At 39.8% G+C, this 17,582-nt stretch overlaps 1 protein-coding gene across 2 annotated transcripts; it reads left to right on the top strand.

The window, feature by feature from the left end:
- The first annotated feature begins 823 nt into the window (after window positions 1–823).
- Window positions 824–16,215, top strand: map3k2 (mitogen-activated protein kinase kinase kinase 2). 2 transcript variants are annotated; one of them, XM_017481364.3, is made up of 18 exons: window positions 824–1,291; window positions 2,037–2,152; window positions 4,007–4,079; window positions 4,175–4,287; window positions 4,560–4,600; window positions 6,011–6,110; window positions 6,438–6,551; window positions 6,889–6,970; window positions 7,334–7,464; window positions 7,570–7,649; window positions 7,729–7,796; window positions 7,897–7,989; window positions 8,384–8,599; window positions 8,750–8,898; window positions 9,348–9,479; window positions 9,569–9,698; window positions 9,957–10,134; window positions 11,137–16,215. In XM_017481364.3, exons 3-18 carry the CDS (start codon window positions 4,076–4,078, stop codon window positions 11,354–11,356), a joined length of 1,851 nt encoding a protein of 616 aa, XP_017336853.1. In that variant the 5' UTR covers window positions 824–1,291; window positions 2,037–2,152; window positions 4,007–4,075; the 3' UTR covers window positions 11,357–16,215. The 2 variants fall into 2 exon arrangements, with proteins under 2 accessions (XP_017336853.1, XP_017336855.1); XM_017481366.3 differs by lacking the exon at window positions 2,037–2,152.
- Window positions 16,216–17,582: the final 1,367 nt, after the last annotated feature.

The raw sequence follows: 17,582 nt of genomic DNA, 5'->3' as shown, positions 1-17,582 counted from the left end.
TTCCAGACACATGGTGATCCTGACCAGGATGAAGGACTTGAACGAATGAATGAAGGAATGATTTCTCCCACTTTCCCCACCCCCTAAATCCCAATCTAACCTCAGTCTAAGTCAATGGTTTCCAATCCTGGTCTTGGGGACCCACATCACTGCACATTTTGTATGTCTCTCTCATATCTCATATGGGCAGTGGTGGCTTGATGGTTAAGGCTCTGGGTAACTGATTGGAAGGTCAGGGGTTCAAGCCCCAGCACTAACAATCTGCCACTGCTGGGCCCTTGATGGCCCTTAACCCTCTCTGCTACAGGTGTGCTGTATCATTGCTGACCCTGTGGTCTGACTCTAGCTTCCTGACATGCTGGGGTATGCGAAGAAACGAATTTCACTGTGCTGTAATGTATATGTGACAAATAAAGACTCATTACATCTAACACACTCAGCTCAATTCATGTATGTTAAATAAAGGAAGCATACAAAATGTGCAGAGCGGTGGGTCCCCAGGACCCGGATTGAAAACCACTGGTCGAATAAAACCTGATTTTAAAACACCTTATTTGTTTGTACTTGACCCAATAACCGAATAAATAGTTTTTGGGATTTAAATTACCCATGATGGCCACTTGACGGCAGTGTGATGTGGAGAGATAATCAAACCCACAACAACTTGCCCTGAAGATCAAATGTGCGCGTCAGAGGGTTGTATTTCAAATAGCTTCTCATTAGATTCTTAGTGCACTAGGTAGGGTGGTTTTTTAACCTTTATGTAGTGCACATGAATAGGGACGTGGGTGAGATTTGAGACCCGTCCTTAATTTGTCTAGCGCTCGGCCTGTTCTACGGACAGTAACCGTATTCGCGGGGGAGCAGCTTCGTGGTTTCTCGGATCGTGTCGTGTTGGAGGTTTTGGTTTTTTTTTTTTGCATGTAAACAAAACAGACCGAAAAACGCTTGAGACGTTTAACGTTAGCTGTCCAAGTCGGTTTTTTTTTAAAAGACGTGTTTTATGTAAATGCGCGCGCATTGGCACGACCACACAAACACACCATCTCTATCAAATGTCACAAGTTAGTGAACTGTTCAGTGGTTAATTAATGGATATGCCTGGCGACATTATGCAGAGCTATGATATGCTAAGCTAAGCTAAGTGAAGCGAATGATTGTGATTATGCACGTAGGCCTTGCGCTGAAGTTGAACTTCTAAACGGACTTTCTAACTTGTCACATTAGCGCGAGGCCCGCACTTCCAGGGCCGTTTTTGGATGAGGAAGTGAACTCAACACAGACAACCCAGGTGAGAAGCGTGCTCATTTTCTTTGCTGTTCAATTCCTCTTATGCATTTTAACCGTAAATACCTGTAAGTAACTGCATTCGTGTGGCTAGTGAACGTTTTCGGCTTGCGCGAGACGATGTTTGCTAGCTATCTGGCTATGTGTAGTGTTGTGTAGTGCAGTGTAGTGTAGTGCAGTGCAGTGTAGTCTAGTCTCGCGCGACACTCTAGCTAGCCTCGTCGAAAGCATAGCTCGTTAGCATAGCTGTAGCGGCTAGCTAGCAAACCCTGACTGTCTGGGTTTCTGCTTTAATTAACATTCAATTTAATTCAATAAGCACATACTATATAATGATGGAAAAATACTATTCAGCATCTTGGATAAACCAGTCAGCTAACTAAAGCTGCATTAGAAGTATGCTAGCGGTTTAGCAGGCTAACATGACGGACTGTCGATAACTAGCAAGCTGTCTAACTCTCCTGTAGTTTAGCAGTATTTATATCCTAACTAATATTTCACACAGCTAATATTCTCAGTATGTTTGTGTTTAATGTCGTAAAACTGGTAAACATTTAGAAAGGTATGATAGGTGCTTATGTTCGCTTGCGTTAGTATTATCGTTAGTTTACTTCCAGGCTGAACTGTTGTGTTTTTGTTGTAATAATTCTGTTCATTCCTGGTTATAAAGTGTTAATTTGTAGGTCTGTGGAGTAAACTTATGTCACTTAGTTTTTTTTTGTTGTTTTTTTTTTCTGTGGAACCGACAGCCCTTAAGCGAGAAGCATTTAGCATGCTAAGAAGCTAACATCGGGCAAAACTTTGACAGCAACTGAAGTCATGAAGAAATATTTTTCTTCCTCTTCGCAACTTGTCAGCGTTATCAGTTTGTATCATAAAAGTTACTATTTCCTTAACGATAGGTATAACGATATATCTTTATTGTTCCTTTATTTATGCAAATGAGACGTTGTCTAATTAACTATGCAAGTATGCGTAAATTTGCATGCTTAATTTGAAGAAAGAAAAAAAAAAGAACCCGTAGTCTTTGAATGTTTGTTAGAATGAAAATATTTATTTCACTGTGACCACACTCTGATGAGAGAGAATTTTGATAGAAAAGATTGTTGGAAAATAATTTCATTTAGCGCTGTATTAATAACTGATATCAGTTATAGGTTTGATACTGTATGCATTTAGTCATCATTATTACTCATACTCTATAGCACAATGCACTGATAACAACATCCAATTCTACGACTAATGATGGCATTCATCGCCAAGCGAATCAGAAAATATAAAGAGGTGCCGCTACAGCATCTTCCTACAATAGAGAATAACCTGATGAAGCATCTTTATAGCATTTAAACAGTATCTTTAATAGAGGATGTAAGGGTGGCCGAGCGGTATCGGCGAGCGTGGTCATTCAAAACGAGTACAGCACGACTCGAACTTTGCACACGTACAAAAGTGACCCTTGAAGAAAACCTGTTGCACACGAGAGCACTTCATATGAGTGAGCACTGAGACACGGATTCTCAGAGACGAGCTGTATTTCACGCTACTTTTTCATGTTTAACGACCATCGCACAGGTCGGACACCATCACAGCCTTGCATCCACGATTCCCCCGATTGCTTAATACTACACAGGTTTCATTTCGGTATCAGTATCGACGAGTACCTAAAAAATACATTTACTCCTACCTAGATTGAAAGGGAAAAAGGTATGTATAAGTCCCTAAGTTCTAAGGAAATACCCAGGCATTTTCAGTAGAAATATCTACTCGAAGCCTAACAATAATTAACATTTTAGGAAATTCCTATTCAGGAGAATGTAATATTCTTTGGAATCGGAGTGAACGAATAAAATCTCATGAACGAAGGTGATCTAGATACTGAACATTTTTGGTTCTGAACATAGGGGGGAAAAAACAGATTTTGAGGGAACCTCAATTCCGCTGTAGTTAGTGGGGTTTATAAGTTTTATGAAGTACCTCCAGGATTTCCACGATTCTGCAAATGCAAAATCAAGCAAACTCCATAATACTCTGAGGAGCTTGCAATTTTTCAAAATTACCGCAGGTTTGTACCAAGACGCATCATGTGACGTCACAACGCTCATTCAGCCCAAGCCCCCTTCGATTCACTTGCGTCGAACAAGAGTATAGTTAAAATGTCTCGTTTACCAACAAACATCACATTGAAAGACCGTGCAAAACAGTTTCGTGTAATGCAAGTAATTGTTCGCAAAAAAAAACAAACATACAAAAACTCTGCAAATTGCATCCCAAATTCTAAAGAAGGAAGAAAAAAAGCCACCACAAAATCAAACATTTTGACAGCTCCTGTATAGCAGGAAACATGTGACGTGTTTTTATTTATTTTGTGTGTGTGTGAGACATGATGTGATTGTGAAGTGGCTTCAAAGCTTTTAAAGTTTAAGTTTCCGATAACAAAAACAGTGAAATAATTTTTTTGTTGACTTTTGATATTTTATTTCTACAGTTTCAGATAAAAGCATATTATAGATGCAATTAATAATTTTTAAAATTTAAAAATGATTAATGTAACCAAAGTTGTTATTGCTATCTGTAGTGTCTGGCATTAAGATTAAGCATTACACATGTAATTTTTTTTCACCTATTTGAAATTACTTTAATTCAGTTCTACGTTGAAGCAAGAGTTCTTGCACACATGTTCATTAGTGTAAATCTTTAAAAATGTGTTCTCTGTATGTAGGAGAAAGGAACCCATTTGATGGGCAAATCCTCTTTCCTGAGCTCCTGGGGCAAAATCTGAGCAGTGATCATGGGTATGTACTAACTTCCTAATACCTTGTCTGTTGTTTTTCTGTTATTGCCAGATATTTATTTATTTATTGAAAAATGGTTGTGTTTCTCCTGACAGACGAACAGGAGGTTTTGAACTCGATCATGCAGGACCTGGCTGAACTGCAGCGCTCCAGCCGGTCAGCCATGCCTGATCTGGGAAAACCCAAAGCCTCGTCCCCCAAGAACCAGGTCTGTTGCGTTTGCCTTGTTGTTGTTTACGGAACACAGCCCAAAATCATTTAAAAGCATTAAAAGTGAAGAGTACAGTGAGAAACGTGACAGATTTTAGGAAGTTCTAGATGAACATATAACCATTTGTGGCTGTTCAGCTCCATGCAAAGACAGGTATAAGGGAAGTATTTGTATACTCTGTTTTTAGTGAATGGTAAAATGAAGGAAGTGATGGAACGAAACGTATTGTTACTCGGTTTGATACTGTAATGATGCTTTCTTCCTTACAGAATGATGTTCGGGTGAAGTTTGAGTACCGAGGAGAGAAGAGGTATTGACTTCATCTTCTAAAGAGCTCTTATTCACAGTTCGCTGGGGTTGATAATCAAACATCGTGCCTAAAATGTTGGGAAGTGTGATTTCGTACAGTAAGCGAACTTACAATAAACACTACCTGCACAACGTAATCAAGAGAAAAAAAAACGTCTTTCCTAAGACAAAATATTCTATAAAGCTGTCGAGTCTGTGTCCTCCTCCTCTTCCCTGTGTCCCTTATCCATGAGTGCACAAACGGCTCGGGATTGAACTTGGTAAGTTCATAAATATCATAGACAAGATGGTGGCGATGAAAAGTGATCCACGCTACGAGCTAAAAATGGGTGATTTTGGAGAAACCCCGCTCGTGCTTCACTCGAGATTGGTGTGGTATTTACAGTAGCCAACAACTGCTTCAGTCTTTCTGGAACTTTTTGTCTATTTGAGTCCCTGTACTCCGTAAAAGCCTGAACGACTGTACATGGGCTGGTAACTCTATTTAATTCCGGGCAGCCAATCTCACTTTCAAAACCATGCGCATATTGACAGAGTTTAGCCTCGTAAGCGCTTCTAAAAACCTTCCACAATCAGACTAGCGTTATCACTGCTAGTTGTAGGATCGGTCACCAAACTGCTTCATCAGTGACCTGCTGCTGCTTGCTCTCTTGGACTCTTGCCTTTTTTAGTATTTTGTTTGTGTTCTTAAAAAATGCTGGTAATGATAACTGCTTTCTTTTCGCCATGACACTCTCTACAACGCATGCTACGTGACTGTAGGCTTCACTTCGTGACAACAAATTCAGGTGACCTTAGAACTTGAAATGATTACGTTATGTGAAAGAGGCTATTGATTGGCTATTAGCAATAGTAGCCTTTTCAAATTAAGCTCTGCGTCTTTGTTAGTGATGTAAAGAACGATGATGCTTCACAAGTGCAAAAATGGGTTATTAGTTGGTAATTGAAGTTCCTGTTTCCTATCTGAAGAGGTAAAGCTTCGGAAAGTCCCGTACTACTGTTATCTACTCGTAACAGTTTACGTTTGTAATATATTTTAGGTTGCACTTTGGTTTATGCTAATATTTTACTCATTTATTTCTATTCATCTTTGTTAATAATACATTGGAGTGTATTTTGCTCTCTCCCAGCTGTTGACACACCTGTACTGATTATTCAGTTGTCATATTTCCTCTTTTTAGATGTGTTGGAAGCTTGGAGAGAACAAAAATATGCAGTCTGTGGATCTTTAAGGACCACTCTCAGAAATGCTGATATACAGGATGAATATAGTGTATAGAGTTGTTTAGTGTGTTGTATTTATGTGATGTGGGTATGTTAAAATGTTGCATAACAGTATTGTGTGTGTGTGTGTACACACTGTATTAACATTATAATATGATGTTATCTACTTTTCGGTGTGGTTTTTCAGGATCCTGCAGTTTCCTCGACCTCTCAGGCTGGACGATCTGAGTGCCAAAGCTAAAGTGGCGTTTGGTCAAACAATGGACCTGCATTACACCAATAATGAGGTATCAGAGATCAGTGTGCATGTGTACATCGGACCTCGTAGTTACTACTGACCTGGCATCTGCTTCGTTGCTCTGTGTACAGAAATAATAATTGTCATTATTATTATGCATGATTAGAACATAATGCAAGATCATTTTGAATGGAATAATGATTAATGTGCTACACAGATTTGACTGAAATTCATCAGAAATGAACTGGAAGTTCATCATTTTCCTATTTTCTGTTTCACCCCTTCATCTTATCCTTTCACTTTCACTTTTCTGTCTCCTACTTTGCACGGTCTCTGTACGCTCTCCCTCTCTCTCGCTCTCCTTCCCCCTCTGTAGCTGGTGATTCCTTTGAGCACCCAAGATGATCTGGATAAGGCTGTTGAGCTGCTGGATCGCTCCGTCCACATGAAGAGTCTCAAGATTCTGCTGGTGCTTTCAGCATCTACTCAGGTCAGTCTGAGTTAATAGAAAACGTCTTTTTTAAAAATGACAGGTCGTCTTAAAAGTCTAATTCGCATAATCGGATCTTGTTAAATAAGGTTTCACTCGCCAGTGCTCTCGGTACTTAATGGAGTTACAAGCAGGTTTCTGGATAAGCGTAAGCATCTGTACAGCTTGGCCATAATCTATACAGTAGATGTAGTCAAAATTAAGAATAGTATTTATTCTCACTAATGTACATGAACACTCACATTGAGGGGAATGTAAATAGTTCTGCTGCATTTGTTTTTAATGATCCTAGTCATATAATTAATTTGGTTTTTTTTTTATACATTTACTTGATCAGAACTCCCTCTCCGGTATGAATATGTTGCTGACGCACGAGCATCTGGACAACACGGACAGGAAGAGCATGCTGGCCCTGATAGGTCAGTGCTGAGTTTCTAAGCTGTCGTCTTAATCTTTGTGCATCTCGTTTATTATTTTTTTTGTGACGTCTCAAACCGTGTACATCATGTACAGTTAGTGATCTGATTGAATGAATCTGTTTGGGAAATTATAGCTTCATTCCGGTAAACGATTGCAGCCAAGCCATGACTCAATCTCCCACTCTAAAGATGAGGTGGAGTTTGCAGACAGGGTGTTCTCGATGTGAATTAAGATAAACCTGTCGTACTGACTACGACCGTTTTTCTGTTTTACAGTCTCGAACAAAGATTCAAAGATTTATTTCTTTTAAAGATGAGATCAAATTTAATTAAAGGGATATACAAACCGCTGTGTCTGTGCAGGATCTCAATCGACAGACCGCAGCTCTCCCCCACCAGGCTACATCCCTGACGCTCTGCAGCAGGTGGCCAGAAACGGCTCGTTCACCAGCATCAACAGCGAGGGAGAGTTCATACCTGAGAGCATGGACCAGGTGATGACACACTTATTGCCTTTTTTTGAATATCAAACAAGCTTTAGCACATGTTGAGATCGGGGGGGAAATAGCAGTGACACCGGTATGTGTTTGCATGGACAGATGCTGGATCCGCTATCCATGAGCAGCCCTGAGAATTCAGCATCAGGCAGTTGTCCTTCATTGGATAGCCCTCTCGAAAGGTATTTTTAAAGGACATGCGTGTGCACACAAATTTTAAGATGGGGGGAATATGAATGACTTTATTTTCTCATCTTATAGCGATAGCTATCCTAAATCCCGCATGCCCCGAGCTCAGAGTTACCCAGATAACCATCAGGACTTTCCGGGTAAGCTTTTATAAACACAAACACACAAACACTAATTCTACTGTTTGATCTGTTGTAACATTGTCGTAAAGGAAGAATAATATAAGCCTCCCTGTTTCAGAATGTGACATTCCAGTGTTCGAGAAGTCAGGGAAGGGTGGTACGTATCCACGGAGATATCCCGTCCCCTTCGGTCTGCAGGACTACAGTGATGGTGAGGGACCATTTACGTACTTTAATGCAAATAATGTTAACGTTGCTGTCGTTATTGTTTATGTCGAGCAGTTATATTGCAAGTAAAGGGCTTTTTGCATCCATCGTGAATAGTTACATTTATGACAGTTTGAAAATCGATCTAATTGTTGTAGAGCAGAGCTATCACTGGCTCTAGTAAACGTCGGAATGAAATCGAGATTTCACACCGAAACTGTGAGATGATCTTTAAGTTTCTGTAAGGTCTGTAGTGTCCTAAGAGACTTTCGATGAACATCACATAATGAGCTGCTTAAGAAGTGCATGGATATCTAATAAAACATTAGACAATGATCATTTGTCTACTGGTCCAGGAGTGTGTCTGTAAAGTTTGATTTCTCTCTTCCTCACTGCAGGGCGTAAGACATTTCCACGAGCACGGCGAACACAGGGCCACGGCTTTCGCTCACCCATGAGCTTCAGTCCGACGGACCAGAGCCCGAGCACCAGCAGCGGCAGCAGCATCTTCTCGCCTGAACTGGAAGAGCCAGGTCGTCGGCGCCGTGGTAGCGACATTGAGCCCAACCCCAACCCAACACTCTCTGTCATGGACATCAGCCCGCCCAGTCGCTGTAAGTTTGATAAATCGAAAAATTCCCAGGTTAAAGGCATAAAAATTTCATTCTCATTTATGTCTTTTGCCATGTTGTGTTAATCTAATGCAGACATGACATGAAGGTGGACATTACAGTAAGCGTGTGTGTGTGTCTTTGTACGTGTAGCTCCTCGTGCCCCCACAAACTGGCGCCTGGGAAAGCTGCTGGGTCAGGGAGGATTTGGTCGGGTCTTTCTCTGTTACGATGCTGACACGGGCAGAGAACTTGCCGTCAAACAGGTCCAGTTTGACCCAGACAGCCCGGAGACCAGCAAGGTTAGAGAGAAACACACAGTATTTGTGCAGCGTGAATATGATGCAATGTTTATAATTTACTCTAAGGACTAACAGGGGCTTGTATAAGTATTCACTGCATAAATGTTCATTGCTTATCGCTCTGTGCAACACATGCTCACAGTGAAGCATGGTGGTGATAGCGTCAAGTTTGAGAGGCATGCTTGGCCCCTTTGTTGCTTCTCTGACTAATCCCCATCTTAACCCGGTCACTGACCAGTCACTACCTTTTGAATATTATGGGATATTTTGTGTAAATCCATGGCATGTAATAACAAATTAATTCCATGTTGGAACATTATAAAATGTGGAAAAGTTCACTGGGGTGAATATTTATGCAAGCCACTGTATGTATATGCATTTACGCGTGTATATATACACTATAATTTGTCTTGTATGTGCATCACGCTGTGGTCTTTTTACGTGTTAAGGAGGTGAGTGCGTTGGAGTGTGAGATCCAGCTCCTGAAGAATCTTTTTCATGAACGCATAGTCCAGTACTACGGCTGCCTGCGGGACACACACGAAAGAACTCTCTCTATCTTCATGGAGTACATGCCTGGGGTAAAACACAGTTCTTTTCCGCCATCTGAAGCCTAACCTTGTTTAAAATCCCGTCCTCCGAGATGTGATGTTTGTGGTTGTGTTCTCAGGGATCAATTAAAGACCAACTCAAGTCTTATGGCGCCCTGACAGAAAACGTCACTCGTAAATACACACGGCAGATCTTGGAAGGAGTGTGTTACCTGCACAGCAACATGATTGTACACAGAGACATCAAAGGTGAGAACGTAAGACACCCACAGCTCCGACACTGACATATAAGGGTAGACATTTGTGCAACCTTTTCACAAGACAATCAAAAGGCTTGTCGCTTTGATGGAATAGCTCAGTCATGAGAAAATAATTTCACACTAATTAGTAGCTTTCATTCGATGTAAGCAATGTTTGGGTTATTTATTTAATAAAAATCCTTACCCTGTTTTGTTTCTCATACTTTTTTTACATTTCTTTTTGTGCTTTTTTTTTTTCCCCTGTCAGGTGCCAACATCCTGAGAGATTCAGCTGGAAATGTGAAGTTAGGTGACTTCGGGGCAAGTCGTCGTCTGCAGACCATATGTCTGTCAGGAACGGGCATAAAGTCAGTGACAGGAACACCATACTGGATGAGCCCAGAGGTCATTAGTGGAGAGGGCTATGGAAGGAAAGCTGATATATGGTATGTGAAGATGCATATAATGTGCATGGCAGTATAAAGTCAAAGCAGCTGGACTTGTTGCAGTGTAATTTAACAACTTCACTGCAAACAAGGCCTAAAATTATTGCATCCTTCAGTGCATTTGCCTTGACTTACTAATTCTAGGCAGTTTGAAGTAACTCAAATTACAAAACCTTTCATAGACCAGTACTTCCACGTCTTACACCTGAGCTCACTTGGGTCTTTAGAACACTGTTCTTTGTAGTTTAAGCCAGCAGAGCTCAAACTGGGAGCCATGGCCACAAGGGGGCACCAAAGGAGCTGCAGGAAAGGCCCACAAGTTGTATCCCATAAGTGGTATGTTTTCATTTGGTCGGTTTCTGCCATTGTAAACCGATGGTTTGTTTATAAAAATAGTCAATTATTAATAGTTGAAATGCTTTCCCTCCATGAAACTAGACATTGGAGTCCAACTCAGTTTCTTAGAGTAGAATGTTTCTTTCTGTCAAAAAGAAGTCTTCTGCTTTGCTTTTTTTTGTTTGCCTTCTTTGTTACACACGTACAAAATGATGATTGAGACCATTTCTCAGTCCTTTGGCTCCTGTTGGTCAGGCTATAGCCAGAGTGTATTATTTAAAAGCAACTCTGGTAGGGGAAAAGGAGTAACTCAAAGACAAGAGAGACTAAGCCTGTTTGGCATGTGGTGAGACAAAGGTTCAAGGCTGTAAAGACTGGCTTAAGAATTAATAACCTTACTATGATCCCTCAAAAAATCCTATATCCAACTAACTAGCTACTATTTATTTAGCATGACCTCGAGTGAATTTTTCCTTTGTTTCTTTTGTAACTTTTTAAAACTAACATTCCATAGCCTCGTTTTTTTTTTAATGCATTTTTAGGAGAGGCGTTACACCTAGCCTCTGTATCAGTGGCGGAAGTTTTAGAAGGACAATGGGAGTGAGGCGCACTGTGGACAAGAACTTAATAGTAATGAATAACAGTGATACTCTGTTATCTCTGCAGGAGTGTTGGCTGCACCGTAGTTGAAATGCTAACCCAGCGGCCTCCTTGGGCGGAGTTCGAGGCGATGGCAGCCATCTTCAAAATCGCAACACAACCGACCAACCCTACACTCCCAGCCCATGTGTCTGACCACTGCCGTGACTTCCTTAAACGCATTTTTGTGGAGACAAAACAACGGCCAGCTGCTGAGGACTTATTACGGCATTTTTTTGTTCACTAACCCCTCGATCACTGAACTATTAGAGACAACCCTAAGTGTCTGCCCTTTTCTACACTTCGCCCAGCCTGCTGTAGAGCGCTTCCATTGGACCAGAGAGAATGGAGGTGTGGCTTAGCAGAAAGGCGCTTTATGCCTCTGTTGGTGGAGGATAGCATTTGGGAGCAGCTTGATTCTGTATGAAAACATTGCACCTTAATTTCACTCAGGGGTAAGTACCCCTAAAGACTAAACGAGTTTTATTATTGTAGGTTTTTTTTTTGTTTGTTTGTTTGTTTTTTGTTTTTTTGAGTTATGCGAACTTGGACTAGGAGACTATGCTCCAGGGAGTCTCGTCAGCTTCTAGGCTTATGGGATGAATCTGAGAGGCTATCTCGTTCCAACACGACCCAGAATGTACTGTCGAGCCCAGGAGAGGGCTGGTGTGCCATCAAGCTGCTAAAAAAAGGCAAATCTAAGGATAAAAAATCAGACCACAGGGTGTTGGGACTCCAGCGTTACTCCTCTAAGTTCTCATTCTCTTGCACAGTTAGTACAGACCGCAGACACACACTTTCATCATCAACATCTATACTGTAGATTTCATCTCTCACTATGCTGTACAAACGTTAGTTGTTGCTGTATCTCCGTCTCTCCCTCTCCGTGTTCACGGTTTATCAGAGTGTGCCACTATTTTTGAGCTGTAGGGTCAAGCAGGATTGTGATTCGTTTGTTTCACTCAGTCAGTGTTGCTTTTGCTTCGTGCCTTTTAGGTTTGTGGAAACCGAGTGATTTGTGCTATGAAGTCTTCTCCTTCTCTTATTCTCTGCTTCATTTACAAACAATTCCTTAAGCACTCCTTTTGCCTTCCCATAACACAGTGCCGGATTCTTCAGCATAAGCTGAGGTCGTCTTTTAAACACATTCATCCATTAAAGCCAAAAACCCAGAACACACGCTGGGGCTGGTGCCTAGAGACTACAATCATTCAAGTCTTTAAAGGAAAAATCCACCATGAATGACTCGTATATTAATCTTTCAAAAGAACACATCTTTAGTAGCGTTTAAGATTTATTCTGTAATGTTGACTTTTTTTTATTTATTTTTATTTATTTTTTTTTTAAACTTCTCATTCACACGGGGATCTATTTTCACTTAACGTTACCCACAATGCAATGCAGTGGCGCTTTAGTCCTTTTAGTCCAGCTCTCTCACTTCCAGATCTGTACACCGTGCACCAACATCAGCTTCCAAAGCTTCAACTTTCATGTGTTCGCCTGCCAGTGCTAGTAGATCGCTAACTAGCCGCTGCCTTAACGCGCGCGGTTGAGTCACGTTTATAGCTGTGTTGCATTCTGTGACTTTGTGTCCACTATGTGCAGTACCATCTACACTATTTCTGTGTTGGAATTCTCGTTCGTATGACATCGAACATCACTGGAGAACGGTTAGCGATAAAAGAAGCTCTTGCTTTTTTGATAAGCTGGACCATAATTTCGGCGAGTTTTATCTCCTGTTAAACAGCACTGTAACTAACGTCTCCCTGTGACATCAGAGCAGTGCGATCTTTTCACAGGAATAAGGACAAAGACAGCACCAGTGTACAAATTAGCACCCGGAGACTTTTAAACAGGCCACAGATATTTCAATATAAATGTATGTTGTGTTTCAGGGTGGAGTTTTCCTTTAACAGCAGCATGAATGTTATTTATTTGAAATAGATGATTGAGGAAATAAACACAAGGCTTATTTAGATTACAGTTTATCCATACGTGTTTAATTGCCATATTTAGGAAGCCTGCAGAATTCTAAAGTATTATTTTCTTTTTCTTTTTTTTCTTTTTTTTTTTTTTTACAGTGCCATAAGAAGAAGGAAAAAAAGATGAAATTTTATTAAAGATTTGATTTCAGTGTTTTTTTTAAATTTATTTTTATAAATGTTGAAGCAGACCTCAAGCCCAACGTGAATTCAAGTTCTCATTAATGCTCAACAGTACTTGACCGTATTTGCAACTGTTTTTAACTGAAACTGACCTCACTATCCCACAAACGTCTTGACAGGTATTTTTATTTTCATTTTTTTTTGTAAGCTCATGTTATTAATCCATAACACACGCTTGCACACACTACTGCAGCATGCTTAGTGTCTTAGCTTGCCTTTTGATCGCAGACGTGTAGATCAGTGTTATGGTTAGAAATGTGTTGCTTTTCCTTTACTTGTTCAGCAGTGCCTATGTTTTGGTCATTTACATATTTTTCTCCTTGGTACCTTTTAATGTCCGGGGTCTTTCACAGCTCTTTGGCATCAGAGTTTGTTTAAACCGTTTACAACACCACTGAATTATCCAAATGAGCTCGTCCTTTTAACAAAGTACGAAATCAAATGAATGAAGCGGATGTTTTGCCTGTCGGCCCTGACTGATCTGAACAGAGTTTTCCATGGAGGGAAACCGTCAGCCATGTTTACGTGCAGACGTTTTCACTAAACTGAACAAATTATTTGATTTATTTATCTTCACCTCAAACAGCCTGTTAAATCTCCTTGTGTGTGTTACATATAATCCCATCCACATGTATTGTAACTAGTTATTACAATAACAAGGAGAACCTTTTAAGTTTTGTCAGTGGAACAAAGATTTTTCCATTTGTGGTGAAGATTTTAGTTACGTTAATGTTTGCATGTAAACATAGCTCTTCATGGATAGTCCATTTCCCTCTCACAAACAGCTGTTATTATTTAAAAAAAAAAAAAAAAAAACCTTGGACATTAATGTGAATACACATTAGGTACTTGTGTTTAACAGGAAGAGTTATTTAACTGTTTAAAAAAAAAAAAAAAAAAGCTGCTGGTTTATTTTTGGTCACATTTTTCGACTTGTTAAAAGGAGATGGTGGATGTGTATCGGACACGATCTGTTTAATTGTTCACCGTGAAGCGATGGTACGTGTTTGCTCGCCAATCTTTCAGTAGTGGTTTATTGAATATTAAACGGTACCCTTGGGCATCACCTCAAACCAGTTATACTTATTCTGAAGAAAACATGGCTTTGGCTTGGCACTGTGCTGCTGTTTTTTGTGTGTATGTGCGTGTGTGAAAGCTGTTTTAATGTTTTAAATTTGAAAGCTGTAGGGATTCTGTTTGTAGCAGTTGTGATTTTCCACTTGGTACCTGTATGGCATGGATCAGAATGCTGCCATGTACATGGCTCAGTATTGACAAGAACCACAAGGGGGAAAAAAAAACAAACAAGAAAAGCCTCTAGGCTGGTGCTTTAAAAAAAAAAAAAAAAAGGAAAAGAAAAAAAAAAAGGCGAGACCCGTTGATGATTAAGATGCAACTGTTTCACTCCAAGTGATGTTTACAGTTTTTGTACTCCAGATTCTTCTGTTTACTGTTATAGACTCTGAGAGCCTGTTGTTCGAATTCATTTGAGTAATTACATCGACACCCTCAGTCAGCTTAATGCAAAGTCAGGTACAATCCAGATACTCCCCCAGCCCTGTACACACACACACACACACCCCACACCCCTCCTTCAGACCAGAAACTATTGGTACGTCCCAGTTCTCTGAGCCAAGAGCACTTTTTTTTTTTTTAAATATATATTTTATTGCTATACTGTATTCCATGTTGTGCTTAGCCAAAGTCAAAAGGTCAGAATTTTCTTCACGTTTTCTGTTCACTCGATCTGAAATGGAAAGAAAGCATTATTCGGTGTCTGTTAGCGTACTCGATGTGCAGGCGTTTGTAACGCATGTACAATTGTACAACCGTCTGTCCTTTTTGATGTTGAAATTTTTGCACATTTTTGAGACCATAATTTATACACTGATTTTAATACTCTTGGCAGTGAATGTTTGGCACATTGTGTGTGTGTGTTTGTGTGTGTGTGTGTGTTTGTAAGAGTGTGTGTAAGAGTGTATGAATGCTTTTGATTGTATGTACAGCCAGGGAACAGTAGGATTCTCTGACACGGTGTGGTAGGAAGAGCCGAGCTCATGCAGGAATGTACCACTCGAATTACAGGTGGCACTGTTCGTGCGTTTGCTTGTACGTCTGCATTCTTTTGTCTTCTTGAAATGCAGCCCACAGGCTTGAACAAGCCACCACCATGTTGTTGCTGTTCGACACTTTAACAGCTTGTTCCTAATCACCATCTTGGCTTCACTTTACTAACAGGACAGGCTTTCTAATGAAGTTCGTTGTGCCACTGCTGCCACTCCTGAATGCACTTTGTGTATGTGTGTGTGTGTGTGTGTGTGTGTGTGTGTGTGTGTGTGTGTGTGTGTATATATATATATATATATATATATATATATATATGTCGGGCCTTTTTCTGATTTGAGTACTGCCAGTGCAAAGGGCACTGTGCTCAATGCCTTGCGCTTTTGACTACACAACTGAAAAGAAAAAGATCATTAAAATTAACCAAAAGGGGGGAAAAAAAACAACAACCAAAAAATTATTTAAAATGGAAATAAATAAAAAGAAAGATTTTCTCTTTCCGACAGAGTTCACTTATCTGACTCAAAACTCTCTTGTCTGCTTTGTCTATGGTACGAGAAAGCCATGTTTATAATTCAATTTCGTTTGTGACCAATAAGCCTGTTTATATCAAATCTGTATATCAGTGCGGCGCATAATTTTTTTTTTATATATATATATATATATATATAAATTTTATTTTTTTTTCTTTTTTTAAAACTCAAGATTATATGCATGATAGGCATTCGATTGGCCTAATGAGGTTGTGACCTGCTGTGAAAGCAGAGCTGATTGGACAAATTGCTGGACATCATGAGATTGCCTGTAAACAGCTGGCACTTTGTATAGTGTTGCTAATGATGATAATGAAAATAATAATAAAAAAATATTTATTTCACTTTTTTTTTGTGCTCCTGGTTTTAATTTAAAAAAAAAAAAAACAACAATGGAAAAAAAAAAAAAAAAAAAGAGTCTCAAGTTTGTTTCTAACTAGGTGAGTATAACTAAGTGCCCTTGTCATCATTCTGTATGTATGTAAAAATGAAACTATTTTAATTTTAGTGCTGTCTCAATTTAAATAATGTTTATGAGAACATTAGGAACTGTCAACTTTCTAACTAAATCATTATCTTGCCTATCCTTTATGTATATATTGTCTTTTTTTCTTTTTTTCTTTTTTTATTTATTTATTTATTTTTTTTAACATAAGTTGACAAAAACGTATCACCTGCTCACAAGCACTCAACAGTTCAATATAACAATGACACCTTTATAAACCCATTACATTTCCACCAAGACATCATTCAAAACACCTCAATTTTATTCAAAATGAATTCTCCTCTTTTTCTGTTTTTACCCGTCTTGTTCGAGCAATGATGCCACATGAGGCTGGTGAATGAACAGAATTGTTCGAACACACAGAACTCCTTTACTGAGCCCTAATTCCTGCGGCCCCTCCTCTAATTCCACATCATGGTCACGGTGGATTTGAGGAAGAATTTGGAACAAATTTCAAGTCTACATAGGTGTTGCTGCAGAGCTTTTACAATAGCTAATCATTCATCAATAATGTTTGGGGAATTAAACAATACCAGCATTATTCTTCGCTCGAATGCTTGTTTTCGTTGTTCTCTAGAAGCCTCGAGTGGGAAAATAAATAAAGGATGAAACACTGGTGGGCATTTTTTCAGTTTACAAAGAGCTTTGTATTATTCAGTTCATTCGGTCTGATTCTTTTGTTCTGTGTGTTCTCAGTGTTTTGTTTTTCTTCTTCTAAATAATTCATTGGTCTTCAATAAACTTTTTGTCCACACACTCGCTCACAGCCAGGGCCACTCTGGTGTAGCCAGTCCACCTGCTTGCTGCACAGACAGTACCCCGAGTACCGGTATTGCTAGTACTGATCCAGGCTCTTGTCATATTAAAACTGGACTGCTGCAACGCACTACTCTCAGGCCTCCCAGCCATCTCCATCAAACCCCTTCAAATGATTCAGAAAGTAGCAGCTTGGCTGAAGAACCTTGATCTCTCAGTTTTTCTTCGGATAGCAGCAGTCTGGAGACTCCGAGCATTTGGCATCGTCGTGAGAAATGCTGATTCTCACAGCTCGACACTTTTTTTTATAAAGTTTTTTTTTAAATTATTATTATGGCTCTACAACTAAGACAAGCTCCTTGTTTATTCCTTCCCTTTCCTTTTTGACTGAGTGCGTGTTGAAATGACGTCAAATGATGCCTCTTGGCCCAAATCTGCAGAAAATCTGTA

This window comes from Ictalurus punctatus, chromosome 12 (genome assembly GCF_001660625.3).
Source record: "Ictalurus punctatus breed USDA103 chromosome 12, Coco_2.0, whole genome shotgun sequence".
Classification (NCBI taxonomy): domain Eukaryota; kingdom Metazoa; phylum Chordata; class Actinopteri; order Siluriformes; family Ictaluridae; genus Ictalurus; species Ictalurus punctatus.
This window is presented reverse-complemented; position numbering and strand designations above follow the sequence as displayed.

Bases quoted from the DNA above. Each gene is read 5' to 3' on its own strand.
- map3k2 (XM_017481366.3), top strand. The intron at 6,971-7,333 runs GTCAGTGCTGAG...GTGTCTGTGCAG, and splicing joins GAGCATGCTGGCCCTGATAG to GATCTCAATCGACAGACCGC. The intron at 8,899-9,347 runs GTTAGAGAGAAA...TTACGTGTTAAG, and splicing joins ACAGCCCGGAGACCAGCAAG to GAGGTGAGTGCGTTGGAGTG.